The sequence below is a fragment of the Arvicanthis niloticus genome, chromosome 4 (assembly GCF_011762505.2).
Source record: "Arvicanthis niloticus isolate mArvNil1 chromosome 4, mArvNil1.pat.X, whole genome shotgun sequence".
NCBI classification, from domain to species: Eukaryota; Metazoa; Chordata; class Mammalia; order Rodentia; family Muridae; genus Arvicanthis; species Arvicanthis niloticus.
The window spans coordinates 130,314,772-130,332,006 of NC_047661.1; the positions used below are offsets into that span (position 1 = coordinate 130,314,772).

The 17,235-nt window shown below is 41.1% G+C and overlaps 1 protein-coding gene across 4 annotated transcripts in view; it reads left to right on the plus strand.

Moving 5' to 3' along the window:
• The window catches only part of Erich3 (glutamate rich 3), a 103,047-nt gene that overhangs the window by 16,432 nt on the left and 69,380 nt on the right, over positions 1 to 17,235 (plus strand). For all 4 annotated transcript variants that reach the window (XM_076933434.1, XM_076933431.1, XM_076933432.1 and 1 more), the window contains one exon: positions 16,490 to 16,583. In XM_076933434.1, coding sequence (XP_076789549.1) covers positions 16,490 to 16,583 — 94 coding nt within the window. The remainder of the gene's footprint in view (positions 1 to 16,489; positions 16,584 to 17,235) is intronic.

Sequence of the window (17,235 nt, forward strand, 5' to 3'; positions counted from 1 at the left end):
GAGGAAGAGAAGAAGGAGGAAGAGGAAGAGGAAGAAGAGAAGAAGAAGAAAAAGAAGAAGAAGAAGAAGAGGAGGAGGAGGAGGAAGAGAAGAAGAAGAAGAAGAAGAAGAAGAAGAAGAAGAAGAAGAAGAAGAAGAAGAAGAAGAAGAAGAAGAAGAAGAGGAAGAGGAGGAGGAAGAGAAGAAGGAGGAGGAGGAAGGGGAAAGAGGAAGAGGAAGAAGAGAAGAAGAAGAAGAAGAAGAAGAAGAAGAAGAAGAAGAAGAAGAAGAAGAAGAAGAAGAAAAAGAAGAAGAGGAAGAGGAGGAGGAAGAGAAGAAGAAGAAGAGGAAGAGGAGGAGGAAGAGAAGAAGGAGGAGGAAGGGGAAGAGGAGGAGGAGGAAGAGGAGGAGGAGGAAGAGGAAGAGGAAGAGGAAGAAGAGAAGAGGAGGAGGAGGAGGAGGAGGAGGAGGAGGAGGAGGGAAAGAAGAAACTAGCATGCTAAATGGTCTTTTCAGAGGGAGAAGGGACATAAGAAAGGACCGTTGGGTACATGTAAAACAAGCTTTGCCTAACCCCAGTCTGGACATCAGAATTCTTGAGCAGGATAATGTAGAGGTTTTTCAGATTCTTTTTGGAAGCTAGCAGTCTTCCACCCTGTTCTCTCAGAAAGATGTTGACAGCTACCAATAATATGAGGTTAGACAAAGAGAACAGTCTAGTTGCACATTCACAAAGAGTTGGATATTTTCTTGTGTTCCTGGAACACTAGGCCATTGAAGAAGACCAAGTCAGCATTCCCAAGGAGTTCTACAGAAAACATGACAGGGTACCTGGCTCCCTAAGAGCAAGGAGACTGCACTTCACCCAAAATGAGCCTTTTGCTAAAAGCATAATGACCAGACTATCCAATCGTTGAGGGAGAAGTATGAAGAAATAGGTTTTAGGTGTGGCTTCTTCCAAGGAAGATTTTCCTGCTAGTGTGGGAAGTTGTATGTGAGAATTGGAGTGGGATCCTCAGGAGGAAGCGCTTTGTCAGAATGGCCTCACCTGCATGAAGGTTAGCTGTCCCTGGATAGCTACCTGTAGAGAGTAAGGGGACGTGTGCACAATGAGTTCTTATAACCGCCACTGAGCAGTCACCTTCTATGAAGTGTCTCTGGGTTCTTCCGGCTTCGGCATCCAAGGCCCCAATTTGATGCTCTGACTCTTCAAGGAAGCACACTTATTATGGTTCTTTTCAGTGAAGGATATGAAGTAAGGGGGAGGGAAGAAGCTTGTGTTTGGCCACCAACCTAATAAATAACTAAATAACTAGGGTAAGTGTGCTCTGCTTCTACGATATGAGCAGGGGGATGTTGATTGCAAAATGATGACAACCCGCCCGTGCATTCCCTTTAAAACCTCTGTATAGCTGCCACAGAAACCGCTGATCCTAAGAAAGTGGGCCACATTGTCTTTTTTGATTATTTTATTTTTTATTAATTTTATTATATTATTATAACCAGGCACATTTTATTATTTAAATTTTTCTTTGAAGGAATTTTTCTCTCTTGAGATTTATTTTTATTTTATATGTATGGGGATTTTGCTTATATGTAGGTCTGTTCACCACATGCATGTGGTACCTTCAGAGGCTAGTGACAGTTATCAGATATCCTGGAACTGGAGTTATAGATGGATGTGAGCCACCATGTAGGTGCTGGGAACTGAACTCTGGTCCTCTGGAAGAGCAGCCAGTGTTCTTAACCACTGAGCCATCTCTCCAGCCCCCTCTGTCTGAGTTTTAAGTACTTACGTTTTGTTAAGTAAAAGCACCACTCATGTACTTCCATTGCCTTTTGTAATTGTCCCTTCACAGCCTCTGTGCAGGTTCTTCATTCACTGCACAGATTCTTCAGGGTTCCTTCTCCAGGTCACCTTCACAAACTCATTCAGTTCATCGGTGAAGCAGAAGTGTCCTCACTCACATGCTGGTCATGTCAGCTCAGCACATGTGAACCGAGCACATGTCATGCACTCTTCTGAAAAGAAGGATAATGGTGCTTCATAGATAGCTGTGGGAATTACATTATGGCATGCCTGCTGTCTAGTGTGTTTACTCTGCGTACAAATGCTCCTGATAAGGATGGTTGCTTTCTAGAACTTTCCTTCTTTTACCTTTCCATTAATTGTTTCATTACCTTCTCTTACTTTGAGTTCTTTTTTCTGTTAATGCATATTTTTTGAGTGGTTGCATTTTTTTTCTGTTTAAAGGCATAGAAGGTTTAAAGGAAAATATCTCAGAGCCATACAGCATCTCTTACTTGGAGCTGGTGTGTCCCAGGCACATTGCCACACAAGGCTTCCTACTGGTTAATCTCTGAGCACTGTCAAGCTGCCTTGCTAGATCCTGTCACAGTTGGAGACCTAGTTTTTAACTAGTCGTTTCAATGCACTATATTAAGGCTATAAATAAAATAATATTATGGCTCGCCTTTGGATGCATTGTTATAATATGCTGGGAGAAATTGTAAATCAATACTTCATATAATTGCCGAGACCTGGCAGGTTTGGATACAAATAAAAAATACTATGTGATGTAATAGAAGAACACTGGGATGCTCTCTGCTCAATCACCCCTACAAAGGAGCAGGCTTCAGTGTCCTGCTCTAATTTTAGTCGGCAAGAATTTTCTTATAAAGGCTGGAAATGAATCAACCTTCACATTCATTGTTCTGCATTGGTTTTTCTCCAACTTTCCTCAGAAGGATGTATTTCACCCCCACCTTCAAGGAGCTTTGTTTTCCAAAGTGTTTGTGTGTGCTTTGCAAAGACACTTCCTCAACACGGTGGACGTGATGACCACTGGAACATTCTGCTTGCTAATAAAGCCAGAGGCTATGCAAGAAGATGTCAAATATTTTCTCCTGCCATGAGGCTGTCAGGTATTACTCTGCAATGATAAAAACAAAGGCTCTGACCTTCACCTATGACTTCTATAAATGATATGAATATGCACCCAAAGATCAGACAACCGAGTTTGTTGCCATTAATTGATTTACTCATTTAATGGTTGGTGACAGACTCCACATAGGAAAGGCTTTAGGAAGGAGCCCCTAGAAATCCAGAGCCACAGAGCATTAATGTGTGACCCTTATTCTGGTAGAAAGTCAACAAGTACTGTTCTAGGGCCACTCCTGGGACAGTCTGGTTGTTTTTACATCTTTAATTTGCGTTCATCAATGGATCACACTCTCTTTTAGAACTTTATATTCTCTGACTATAAAATGACTGGGTTAGCCAGATCCTAGGTGCCCATTTATGAATGCAAATTTTATGTGCAAATGATGTGGCAATAATTCAAAGTAAATATATTTTCAGACCTGAAAACAAGTCTTCCATGGCAGGAAGTAAGCACTAATGAGTGTCAGGGAAAGAAGTCAGGTTTCCTGGGGGTCACGTGTGTGTGGGTAGGACTCGGTCTGAACCTCAGGTTTCTGGTTCTTAGCCCATATTTAGTTCATCAAATTTTGCATTAAGTGGGAAGCAATATGGATTTCCCTGCTGTAATAGTGGCAGAAAAGTTATTGTACATCTTTAGAGGTGATGTCTGGTCTCATATTTACTAAATGTTCTAACATTTACATAATAGCCATGAAATTTTCAATAATAGGAAACTAAACTCTATGGACTGGAGATACCATCTTGCTCTGCTTACTGATACCACTCTCAGCTATTTAGTTTGGAGATGATATTTTAATTTAGATACATTTATTTCTCCATTAGGTATCTTGATGAGATTCGAACCTTAGATTTTGTTGACTGAGAAAAACATGACAAGTTCATTCACACAGAGCTAGACTTCCAAATAGACAAAGGGAGAAGCATCTAAGTCAAGAAACAGACTTTCTGTCTTTAACTGCAAGGTGATGCAGGAACAGACAAGCCAGTGCAGTCTGAGTTTTGCTGAACAAGCCGTCCCCTCACAAGTGCTTGATTCTCAATCTGCAGGCAAATTGCACCGGCCTGACTTGGAAGCCCGGGTAGGCAGCAGAGGTTTGGCAAGACCTTCTTGTGCATTATCAAGCGCTGTAAATTGCAGACTTAGTGTTATCTGGAATACAAAGCACCTCTCAACCAGACTTTGCCTCTTTACTAATAAAACTGTGCTTGTTCACAGGAGTCTCACTTGAATCTGTTCTGCTCAGCATAAACTGCGTCAGTTTTCCCAGGCTGATAGGCAAGGCAAACCTTTCCTTTTATGGTGACATAAAGACATACCTTGCAAAATATTTTTAACCAAAATGCATCTGAAAATGGTTCTGTACTTGGCACAATTCTTATGTTCTTGTATGAGAGACAGGGAGCAGGAGAAGAGCTAGCGGAGTCCTTAGGTCAAGTAATCCACGGGCAGTGTCAGGCAGAGTTCTGCGCGCTCCTGTCCTGAGTCGTAACGTCTACCACATTATGTATATCATTATGTGCTGGTAACTTTGGATTTTCAGGAAGTAAAAAGAGCCTTGATTTGAGGTATCTGTCAATTTCTGTGGTAGAAATCTACCCTCCAACTTCAGGCCACTGATATCTTGAAAATGTCTTTAAAAATATTAACACATATCTTGTGTGTCACTGGGTGAGCTCACACTCCAGGAAACTGATGTTAACTAGTTTTTAAAATATAACTTTAAATTTTTATAATTATTTTATGAATAAATTGCCTTTTAGAATTCATCAAACAAAATTTGCATTTGTTAAGCAAAGGCAAATTCTCAGGACTCAGTATTTACCCCTTAACCAAAATCAAAGTTGTAAAAGCCCTAAAAATATGGGGGAATGAAATGACTAATGTAACACCATCCTGTTCTGACTCCATTTTGGGTTTGCTTAGACAGATCTCGGACCAGTCTTCCTTGGAACACATTTGAGACTTCCATGGCATAGACTATGGTCCAGATGTATTAACTAAAATAATTGACAAGACACATCTACAGTATGTACCATGCACTGCCAGGAACGACTGTTCTAAGATTACTTTGACCCTCATCTAACTGTGATGTATCTTTGTGGATTTTGCTTTTAAAAACACTGTACACCTGAGGTTGGGCACCAAGAAATTTTTCAAAGGCACAAGCTTGACATTGCTCTGACCATCAATCAAAAACAAACAAACAAAACAAAACAACCCCCCCAAAAACCCAAACAAAATCAAAACAGAAAACAAACAAACAAAAAACCCCACAAAACTTTTAATTGGGCTAGTCATCATGGTTGTTAATAACTATTATATGTAGATCATTACATGATGAACTACAGTTACATCCATTTTCCAGAAAATGATAGAAATTCATTTCACTTTTTATTTGCCCACAATGGGCACCTAGGCTGATTAAATTTATCATCTGTGAATAGAGCTTTGCCAAAATGATGGTGCAGATATCTCTATGGTGTGGGGATGTATCTACTTGTAACTCAGTCATGTGGAGGTCTGAATTGTAGTCCCTTTGAGTGTGTCCCATGATGGTTTCCAGTTCCACCAGCAGAGTATGCGGTCCTCTTTCTCTTAGAAGCATTTTTTGTTATTTTCTTGATGCTGAGCATTCTAGCTGGGATGAGAAAGAATCTCAAGTTTTACAGTGCATGCCTTTGTTGTCTGGAGTGTCACACATTGTATCTCATGTTTATTGGCATTTGTACTGATTTAGATAACTGTCCCGTTAGTCTGTTTACTGACTGGCTTGCTTATTGTTTTGCAATTTAGTTTTTGAGTGCTTCATGTGTTCTCAATATCAGTCCCCTCATGTATAACTAACAAAACATTCTTCTATTCTGTCAGCTGTCTCTCTGTTCAACCAGTTGCTTTCTTTCCTATGTAGCTTCGGGAAATGCAATCTTAGCTGTTTTCTTGGTATTGTTTTTAGTGACTCAAGACTTTTTCAGTAGTTCTTGTCTATGTTCATACTTTTGAACTATTTCTTTTGCTCTAACATTTCAGAGTTTCAGGTCTGATCGTTAAAGCTATTGGTGCACTTTGATTTATGTACAAGCGGAGAGGCAATGATCTGGCTTCCTTCACCCATGTATGGGTACTCACTTTCTTGAAGCATTAGTTGAAGAGACTGTCTTTGTTCCAAAGAATGGAGAATGGAAAATCAGGTGTCTCTGCATGGATTTGACTGCTCTGGTCACTGATAATTGCATCTGCTTTTGAGCCAGTACCATGTATGTTGTTATTATTCTTTGTAGCATGGCTTGAGAATAATTTTTCTTTGGGTCCTTGGGATGGTTGTGCATTTTATGCAGGTTTTTCCCCTATTGTTTCTTCAGTTTCATCGGAAAATGTCACTGGAAATCAGATAAGAATCAAGTAGAAACTGTCATTCACATTTGGCAATATGCCCATTGCCATGATACTGATTCTGCCAATCCATGACCAAAAACCTTTGCAACTTGTAGTGTCTCCTCTATTTCTTTTTTTGTGTCTTAAAACTGCCATTGTAGGGGTCATCTGTTTCTTCTGCCATTTTCTTTCTAAGTATTTTTTTTTTCAGCTATTGTGAATGAAAGTTCACTGACTTTGTTTCATGTCAAGGTTTGTCGTTGGTGTTTTTAAAAAGCTACTAGCTTTTGAATGTTGAATTTTTTTCTTTTTTCTTTTTCTTTTTGTATCCCGCTACTTTTGTAATTATTTTTAAGAATTTTCTGGTAGAACATATGGGGCTAAACATGGATCTGATTTTATTGTCTGCAAATACGAATAATTTGATTTCCTACTTCCTTATCTGTATTTGTTGCATTTATTATTATCTTTATTGCTTTAGCTAATTCTTAGAGGACTATCCTGAATAAGAGTGAAGAAAATAGACACCCTTATTGTTGTCCTTAGTTTCAACAGAAATATTTTTAGGTTTTCCCTGCTTAACCTAATGTTGGTCATTGAATTGTTGTATAGTCTTTATTATTTTGGGTCATGTTCCTAATAATCCTGTTCTCTACAGGCTTCTGTCATCAAGGAGTTATAGAGTTTTTCAGTTTCCCTTTGTGCATGTGTTGAGATGATCCAGAGATGTCTATTCTTAACTCTATTAATGTGCTCTACTGCTTTCATTGATTTGCTTATGTTCCACCATCTCTGCACCCTGCAATGACGCCCAGATGGCTGTAAGAATGATCTTCTATATGTGTACTTGAATTCAGTTTGCAAATACTGTGTTGAGAGTTGTTGCATCTATGCTCATCAGGGAAATCAATATATAATTTTATTTTATTTATTTTTTTGATGTGCTCATAAACAATTTTGCTCCCAGGGTAACACTGGTTTCATAAGATGAGCCTTTAGGTATTCCTTTTTTATTTTAAAAGATTAAATAATTATTTATTCATTATTATGTTCACTCCATGGTACCATATGAATGTAAGGTGAGAATCTAGGGAGCGTGTTCCATCTTTCTAGCACGTGGTCCTAGAGGCTGTGAGACTCATTAGAAGAGCCTTTACCCATGGAGCCTCCTCATGGACGCCCGTCCCCACTTGTCCCTCACAATTTATGGAATGATTTGAGAAACACTGTTTTTGTTATGTCAACAGTAGTCTAAGTTGTTTGCTTTTTAATTAACAGACTAATTACTTCTTTATTAACTAGCAGACTAATAATTACTTCTTCATTTGCATTGCTTGTTATAGATCTGTTTAAGTTTTAATTTTTATTTTTAAATTTTGATTTTAAATTTGGTAGGCCATATACATCTGAATTTATGTATTTCATCTAAAAATTTCAATTTATCGGAATACAGGTTTGCAGAGCATGCCTCAATAATTTTCTGAATTTTGTTGGTGTCCATTGTTATATCTCATCTTTCATCTCTAATTCTATTAATTGGTATCCTTTCTCTCTGGCTAGTTTGGATAAAAATTTATTGATTATAATCAGATTCTTTTAAGAACTAATTTTGTTGTTTTACAGATTCTTCATATTACTCAGTTCCATCTTATTAATCTATGCCCTGACCTTCATTATATCTTTCTACCTGTTGTTTTTATATTAAGTAGTTTTTAATTTCAAAGACCTTTAGATAAATTCACTGAATTACTTATTTGAAAGTTCCCTGATTTTTTTTATTTTAACATTTGTAGCTATCATCTTCTCTCTTAGAACCATTTTCATCTTGTGACATGGTTCTGTTATATTATATTTTGATTTTCTTTCAAATATAGGAATTTTGAAAGCTTCCCTCTGATTTTTCAATAATCTAACATTCAAAATGAGCAGGTCACCCCCACCAGTTTGTGAATGGTTTGCAATTTTTTTTCTGTTGACTTCTAATTTAGTTCCATTGGAATAAGGTGAAAACCAAGAAATTATTTTAATTGTTTTGTTTTTGTAAAATTTACTTTGTGCCTTAAAATATGTTCTGTTTTATAGAATGCATTGTGACCTGTTGAGAAGAGTGTATATTCTGCAGCACTGAGAGAAACACTCAGTACAGTTGATCTACAATGTCATGGAACACTTGGGTGGTTTTTCATTTTTATTTTTTGGTCTGAATGACCTATCTACAGGTGATAGTGGTTTGTTGAAATGAACCCTGTTTATTGTGTTGGGGCCAATCTGTGCCTTTACAGCCAGTAGTGTCCATAAAATTGAATATCAATGTTTAGTACAAGTGTGTTCAGAACCATGATGGGCTTGAGATGGAGTGGCCCCCTTAGCAATATGAGGTGACCTTCTTTATCTCAGCTGATTAATTTTGGCTTGAACTTCTTCCTCTGTGGCCATGATTCATAAATTTGATTGTTTAAATGAGTCTTATACTTCTAGCATATATTGTTCATATTTTATTACTGTTTTACCTTTATCTGTCTATATCTCTATATCTCTATATGTCAGTCTCAGTCTCTGTCTCAGTCTCTGTCTCTGTCTCAGTCTCTATCTCTATATAATCTACTTTATCTTTAAGCCTCATGTCCTTTCTTCCACTCAGTCCACTCTATTGGTAACTGGTAAGGCTTAATTGCCTCCCCCGCCTGCCCCTGTTGACTGAATGCTTCATTTACAAAATTTTAATTTGATTTTTTTCCAGGTTTTCTATCTCTTTACTAAATTACTAAATTCCTCCCTCATATCCTGTGTTGACATTTTATTTCATTCATGTCTCTGTGCTCTGAGTTCATCATTTTTTCGTGCTTATTTTATGTTACTGAATGTTCATTAATAATTCCTGTGAATTCTTTGTCTGGGATATCATCCAGGTTACTCTCATTGGAGTATATTGTTGTGAACTGGTAACTTTTGAAGAAGTAATTTTTGTTAACTCTTCACTCTTGTTTTTCATGTATTTCTCAATTGAGATCTGTACTTCTAGGATCAGGGTGATGATTGGAATTTTAAAAATTGTGTTCTTTCAGTAGACATATTTCAGTGTGTTTTTAATTTATTTATTTATTCACTCTCTTTATATCCTGATTGCATCTCTTTACATCCTCCTCTCCTCTCAGTATCACCCTCACAAAACTTCCCTCCCTTACCCTCACCCTTTTCCTCAGAGAAGGAGAAGCCCCCCAATAGGTACTAACCTGCCCTGGTACTTCAAGCCACTACAGGACTAGGTGCACCCTCTCCCACTGAGGCTAGACAAGGCAGTCCAACTAGATGAAGAGGATCCAAAGGCAGGCAACAGTCAGAGACAGCCCCTGCTTCATGTTTTTTAGGGTCCCACATGAAGACCAAGTTGTACATCTGCTACAAATGTTTAGTGGGCCTAGGACCAGCCCCTGCATGCTCTTTGGTTGATGGTTCAGTCTCTGTGAGCCTCCATGGACCCAGGTTAGCTGAATCTTAAGGTCTTTTTATAGTGCCCTTGACCCCTCTGGATCTCTCAATCCTACCTGTTGTGGCCCCTACTCTGCCTCAACATTTTTGGGGCTAAGTGCTCTGGTCAAGAGAGAGAGTGGGGATGGAGGGGCAAGCGACGAGAAGAATGGAGACAAGACAGGGTGTGTGGTCAGGTCTTAATTCTCGTCCCGTCTCTCTCGTCTCTCTTTTATTGAAAGGAAATCTGGGATATTTTTAAACACAAGCAGGAGAACACAGGTGAAAACACTTTACCACATGTACCATACAGCTAAGGTCACTAAACAGCAAAACAAGCTATGTGGGATAAACAATATATTTATCAGAGTGTGCTTCAGCTGTTATAGGCTTTTGAAAACCAAGTCTTTCATCAGGGTATATGGTTCCAGATGGCTGCAAATTTGATCTAGCCACTTTCTACTAAAGTCGGCTCCCAACACCTACCCCGCCCCTACTTTTCCACAAGACTTCAGAGCTCACCTGATGTTTGGCTGTGGGTCTCTCCATCTGTTTCCATCAGCGGCTGGGTGGAGTCTCTCAGAGGACTAGTTACGCTAGGCCCCTGTCTGCATGCATAGCAGAGTATAGTTCATAGTGTCAAGGGTTGGCTCTCTCCCATGGGTTTACGTTTCCTGCCTGCCTTTCTTTTCCACTTCTCTATCTGCCTTTAACTGGACCAGTCTCGCATCCTCCCTTCATCTTAACTGTTTCCTCTTACAATGACTTTTTCTTCTGCTGCTGTTCTCCTGATGCTCCTGTACTAACTGGGAACCTTGGTCTGCTCTTATCCCTCTATCCCTCAGTACCAGGCAGCTCAGTGTTCTGCATACTGTCCTTGTTCCTTGACTTCCACAAAGTTATGGGTGTGGAGGGAGTTACTGTTTGTTGCCCCACATTGGGCGGCCAAACTGTAACAGCCTGCTGTGTTCCTCAGGTCCGGGTCGAGAGAGAGAGAGAGAGAGAGAGAGAGAGAGAGAGAGAGAGAGAGAGAGAGAGAGAGAGAAGCAATGCGAAGAATGGAGACAAGACAGAGGGTCTGATCAAGTCTCAAGTCTCGTTTATTGTGTCTGTCTCTCCTTTATTGTCTCTCTCATTATCTCCATATTCTCTCTATTGAAGGGAAATCTGGGGTATTTATAGGCTTTTGCCACGTGCCTTTCAGGTATGGATATGACGTAAGCCTTACAGGCATCTATAGCGTGGATAGCACGTGCACCGTGAGCCTTGCAGGCTTGGGTACCACGTGCACCTTACAGGCATGTATGGTGTGGAGAGCATATGAATAGCACGTGAACTGCATGCCTTGCAGGCATGGATACCACGTGCACCTTGCAGCTGGGGGCAGTAAACAGCAAAACAAAATATGTGGGATATCAGAGTGTGCTTCAGCTGTTGTAGGCTGTTGAAAAACAAGTCTCATGTCAGGGTATATGGCTTGAGATGGCTGCAAAGTTGTTAGCCGCTTTCTGCTAAAAGTCGGCTCCCAACAGTTTGTAATTCCTCATTATGTATTTTCATGGTGGTCTCATCCATCAGCTGTGGTGTGTATACTCCTGGAGTCTGGTGGGTGGAGATCACGTAACGTCCTCAGCATATGGACTGAGAAGTAAGATGCTGGGATGCCCCAGTTCAGTAGGGAACAGGAAATCTTAACTCTACTACAAGTCTGTACTGCTGAAACACTGTGGTGTCCTGCAGTAACAGTGTGCTGAAAATTGGTACAAAAACCAGGGTGCAGTTGTCCTAAGCGCACCCATAAGTGTATGTGTGGTGGGGTTGGAGCTACATAGCAGGCAGAGTTCACAGCATATTGAGGTGCATGCTGGGTGTGTACATTCCTTACTGTTCTCAGTGTTGTGACAAAGCATTTGGCAAAAGCTCTGTGAAGGCAAGGGTTACTTTGGGTCACAGTTGAGCAAGCAGGCCATCTTGGCAGGTGGTGGTCACATGACATCCACAGTCTGGAAGCTGAGAGATGAAAGCTGATGCTCAACTTGCTTCTTGCTTTGTGTAAGTCCCAGCCTCTGTCTCATGGGACAGCGCCACTCAGATGAAGATAGGCTTTCCCACTCGAATGAACATAATCTAGATGCCCTCTTTCAGATGTGCCCAGAGGTTTGTTTCTGTGATGATCCTAGATTCCACCAGGTTGACTTCAAGATGAACAGGCACTAAGGAAAAGACAGTACTGCACTGAAGGGCATGTGAGAGCTGATTGGGAAAAGTTTGCATCATGTTAGTGAACATGTACTAAGGTTAGGAGTGCTGGAACATTACATAGGTTAAAGCCATGCTAATGTAGAACTGTGGAAACACTTTATTTGAAACTGGAGGGCAAATACTCGTTTCTAATTGGCAGAGCACTTGATGGACCTTTGTCTAGGCTAGTGTTTGTGATAGTGGAAGAACGGGGGCAGAGGAAGTTAGGTTACCTGTTCCAGGGACAGGGCTGATATTGGAGGAGTCTTAACAGCTATCTACCCCTAACCCCTTCCAAAGGGAGACAGGATTGGGGGAGGAAAGTAGGTTGGGAAAGGCTGCTGTAGGGTGGAGAAAGGAACTCCTCAGTGTGGTCCAGGAGGGGTTATTGCATTCAGAAGGAGTTCCCAGCACTGACTGTCACCTTGTTTGGGAGGGTCCCATTTTAGAATTTGGAAAAGCTGGCATGTTACTTGTTGCTCATCTCTTAGGACCCTAAATGCGAACATGCAGGCACGTGTGAGATCTTGGTCGCCAAGCCTGTGTGCAAGCACTTGTAAGCACTGACCCACAAAGACACTGGACAGGACAGTGTTCTTGAGTGAATTGGACTATGATAGAGAGAGGTAGAGAAGAAATGTGAGTTCACATAGGCTCATGTGTTCTGTCCATGCACATCTCTGGCTGGCTCAGGACTCTCAAGTACAGTGACATCTCTGCGCCCTCCCTAACAGAATGATCTAAAAATATCAGCAATCTCAATAAATGTTGGTGACTAATGATGGTGATTGTGCCTCTCTTTTGCTTCAGATTTCTATGGACAGACTTGCTGTTTGGGACCAGATGGAGGAACTGTTAGGAATTGCTGAGTTTCTTTTCTATAGATCCCTGTTTATACATCCTGCCTGGTGGGTGGTGAGGGTTCCGGGATGTGTGCTAAAAAGCTGCAGCTGGGAAAGCAGGGCTCACAGTGACTCAGCATCAGGCTCTGAAGGAAGCAGGGTGTGCATGGAAGCTGAGAACCAGCACAAGCACAAACACAGGATGCGTTGTTTCCTCTTGGGCACTCTTGCAGTCCCCGAGTCCCTGAGTTAGCAAGCAGACCTTCTGCACCAGGAACCTGGGATTTCCATCATAAAAGATGAAGAGGAAGAAGAAGAAGAAGAAGAGGGAGAGGGAGAGGGAGAGGGAGAGGGAGAGGGAGAGGGAGAGGGAGAGGGAGAGGGAGAGGGAGAGGGAGAGGGAGAGGGAGGAGAGGGAGAAAAGAAGAAGAAGAAGAAGAAGAAGAAGAAGAAGAAGAAGAAGAAGAAGAAGAAGAAGAAGAAGAAGAAGAAAAGGAGGAGGAAGGGGAGGAGGAGGAGGAGGAGGAGGAGGAGGAGGAGGAGGAGGAGGAGGAGGAGGAGGAGGAGGAGGAGGAGAAAGTGATTGGTAGGCTCTTGGTGACTAGAATGACCTTTTAGTGAAGTGATTCAAATGGGGTCAGTGATAGACAGTGAGGAAGAGCAATCATAGGTCAGCAACGAGCTAACTTTGAAGGTCGGCTTTGATGACGGCTACAGACACAGGGAAGGAAGTAGGCTGGTCACCAAACCCAGGTCAGGTAACCTTGTCTGACCCAATACAGAAAACAAAATCTGAAAATGTACAGTGAAAGTGGACAAAAGAGAGCTCTGCTAACCAGTGTTTGTGGCCTGATTAGTTGACCCCTTATAACTGGGCTGATGTTGAGACTTTTGTTGTCATCTACAGATGTCATTCTTCAGAACCACAAAATGGGGGTTTTACACACACACACACACACACACACACAGAGACACAGATAACACACATACACAGACATAGACACACACACAGACACACACACACACACACAGACAGACAACACACACATGCACACACAGACATAGACACAAACACAGACACACACAGAGACACACACACAGACACAGACACAGACACACAGACACAGACAACACACACATATACACAGACATAGACACAGAGACATACACAGAGACACACACACAGACACAGACACACAGACACAGACAACACACACATATACACAGACATAGACACAGACACATACACAGAGACAACACACACACAGACATAGACAAAGACACACACACAGATTTATAATTTCGTGTTGGGTCGTATATGGCTCAGTAGAAGCAAAGACTCACTAGAAACACAAAGCGGCTATAGGCCCACGCCAAACACACATAAAGAGTAGAACCAAAGGAACCAGACCGCAGTCTTGGTTGTACAGACTGGGATCTTTTCTCGAGAAACAGAGGCTTGCTGAGCAGGAGGAGACTGGCATTTTTAATTATTTATTGAAAATTGACCATTGAGCTAGGTGTGTATATTATTCACTAGATACAATTTCTCATCAATTAATTTATTAGTTTACATTTCTAGCCTAAATACAAACCTATTCAGTCATTGTCTGAAAAAGCAGTCACTAATGCTGGGGAAGCCTGGTGGGTATGGCCTGTCTGCCAAGTTATCACAACTGGCTATGTGTCACAGAATAGCAGTTACGGAAGGAGTTATTTCACAGGCAAAATGCCAACCAGGGACCCACATTTTTTTCCTAAATAGGAATAGATAAAAAATAGATGAGTATAAAAATGTCCAGCTTACTCTCCTGAAGCCTCAGTTGGACTGAGGATGTACTTCTTCAGCTTCAGTGGGACTGGAGGATGGCATCCTGCACACACAGTCCTCTGGAAGGAGCTGAGAGAACAGAGGAACACTATAATTGGGTGGTACCAAAGGTGACTGGACATCGGTATTAGAACTTAAATATTTAACAAGTTATGAAACCTGGATTAGAAGAAGGACTGCTTTGTTCATCAATCGTGAGGCTGAGGCCCTCATCTTCCCAACTTTTTAACTTCACTTTATTTAATCAGGGTTTCAACACTCCTCTCTATTACAAAAGTATTGGTTTTTATTTATTTATTTTTTAGCATGGACCCGAAAGACAGACAAAAGACTGTATATGAGATTCCTATAATGATTTATCTTAAGAATCTGTGAACTGTACAATTGGGATTGTTAGGACTAAGAGGCACCTGCTCACCTTTTGGAAATGAAAAGCTGAAAAGAGATTCTGAGATTCAGAAAGGGTAAGGGATATGAGGCTGACCTTTCAGAGACAGGAAACCTTTGATAAACTGTAGGACATCAAGACAGTTCATTTAAAAGACGGCTTCTTAAGCATCGTCTCAGGCTGGTTCTGTGTGTGCCTCAGTGAGGCTCTTGGGTTGTCTTTTTACATAAACCCAGGGAAAGAATGGTTTCTGCTGTTGTCATGTCTGCCTTCATGTGGCACCTTGGCTTCTGGGTTTTGTTACAGCTTTTTAGTCTTTTTTTTTTTTTTTTTGTGGACAAAATAAAACTTTCCTGACCATTTGGCAGCATGGAACTTTTCTGAGATGAGTTGTTAAGGAGAAAAGAGACAGGAAAAAGGTCACCAATTTAATCTCCACACAATTAAGGTCTTGCAAACAGCTAAATAAAATTCCTGTTAACATTCATAAGAAAACTTATGAAAAATATAGAAAGTTTTTATGACCCCTAGACCTGAGCAAAAGAATGCAGGTTCACTAGTCCCAAAGAAGCTGAACTGAATGTAAGATTTCAGGCCTTCCAGGAGAAGTACATTATCCCTGAGTCAGAGGACACTTGCTGGATTAACATTCCTCAGACCTCAGGGAAGAGAACCCACCTATGGGTGGGGAAGGCCCAAAGCAGGAAGACACATTCCTGACTACAAAGAAAGATGCAAGACATCTGGGTGGTCCCAGGAACTGGCTGACCACAAGATGAATGGTTGGTCAAGGTTACATCCTTACAAAAGATAAGTGTATAAGATGTTTTCCGAATGATCCTAACTAAACTTGGGTTGGGACCTTTTAAGACTTTTTACTGTTTTTATGTTATGTTTCCTTGGTAACCCCCTCACCCACCCCCCCACTTGGTTTGTGGTTCTGCCCTATATAAGCCCTCTACTCCCAGCTGAAGGGGTCGACACTCCTCTGACCCTGCGTGGGTCACGAGTCTCGGCCTCAGTCAACTGACCCCGAAATATACCTCTTGCTGTTGCATCAAGAATGGTGTCTTGTGAGTTATTGGGTGGCTACAAATTCCTGAGGCTTGAGGGAGATCATCCCTTTGGGGGGCGGGGGGGGGTCTTACAGCTTTGCCTTCGGGCCTTTCACCCACATTTTAAGGTTTTCATTTTTGTGTAACCCAAACCAAGAGTGTTCCCTGCTTCTTAGTTTAAGGCCTGGAAGAGATAGCCTCTCAGCTGGCTGTTAAACCTGTCTTCAAATGCATCGCTGGCTGTCAGCTGTTAAATCTGTCTACAAATGCATCACTGGAGAGTGCTTGCTTAGGCAGTGTTGCCAAGAATGGCCTTGGTTATCAAGCCACCCTCATAAAACCTTAATGGTTTCTCCTTTCTGTTTCAGATTACTTGCAACATATAATAGCCTCACGGATAAACACCTGGCTGGGTACTTTAACAATACCAGGATCAGGCGGCACCTCCTAAGATCCGGGCTGGTAAGACTGCTTTGAGTTCTGCTCACTTTCTTCCATTAAGTCCGAAATTTCCAACCTTTCTTCAGATTTCCTTTGAGCCTGTGACATCTTTTTCTTCCTACTAATTCAGAAAAATTACTGAATCCTTTTTAACTTCTGATTTATTTATTTGAAGCTCTTTCTAAACAAAGGAGAGAGGCTACCATGGCTACTAAGAAAACATAAATTATTGAAGAAATGTCCCTATGAGATTTCAGCAGCACAGTTGACTTGCTTATTTATTTATTCATTCAGCACACAGTCTATGGCTCAGACACTGCTAAAGAGCAAGGGCAGAGAAGACTATTGTTTCAGAAAAAAAATGTTGTTTTTAATACTCATAGAATATGGTGTGACAAGCGTGGTTTGCTTCCTTTTCTGTCTCTCAGTGTTTAACTTTCATTTCCCTGTGATGGTTTATTGATACCTTAGTGCCTTCCATCAGCTTCAAAGCCCTTTTTCCCACACAATTTCCACTCCTTTAGATGTATATACAGTGGAAAATCCAACTCAAAAAACCCTATGGTTTTCCTTTGAAAGAGAAGGGGTGTGACTCTAGCCTGTGTTGGTTGTTGGCTTTCTTAAAGTACAGCCTTGTTTTGATGTCCAAAGAACTGTATTGTGTTTCTAATTG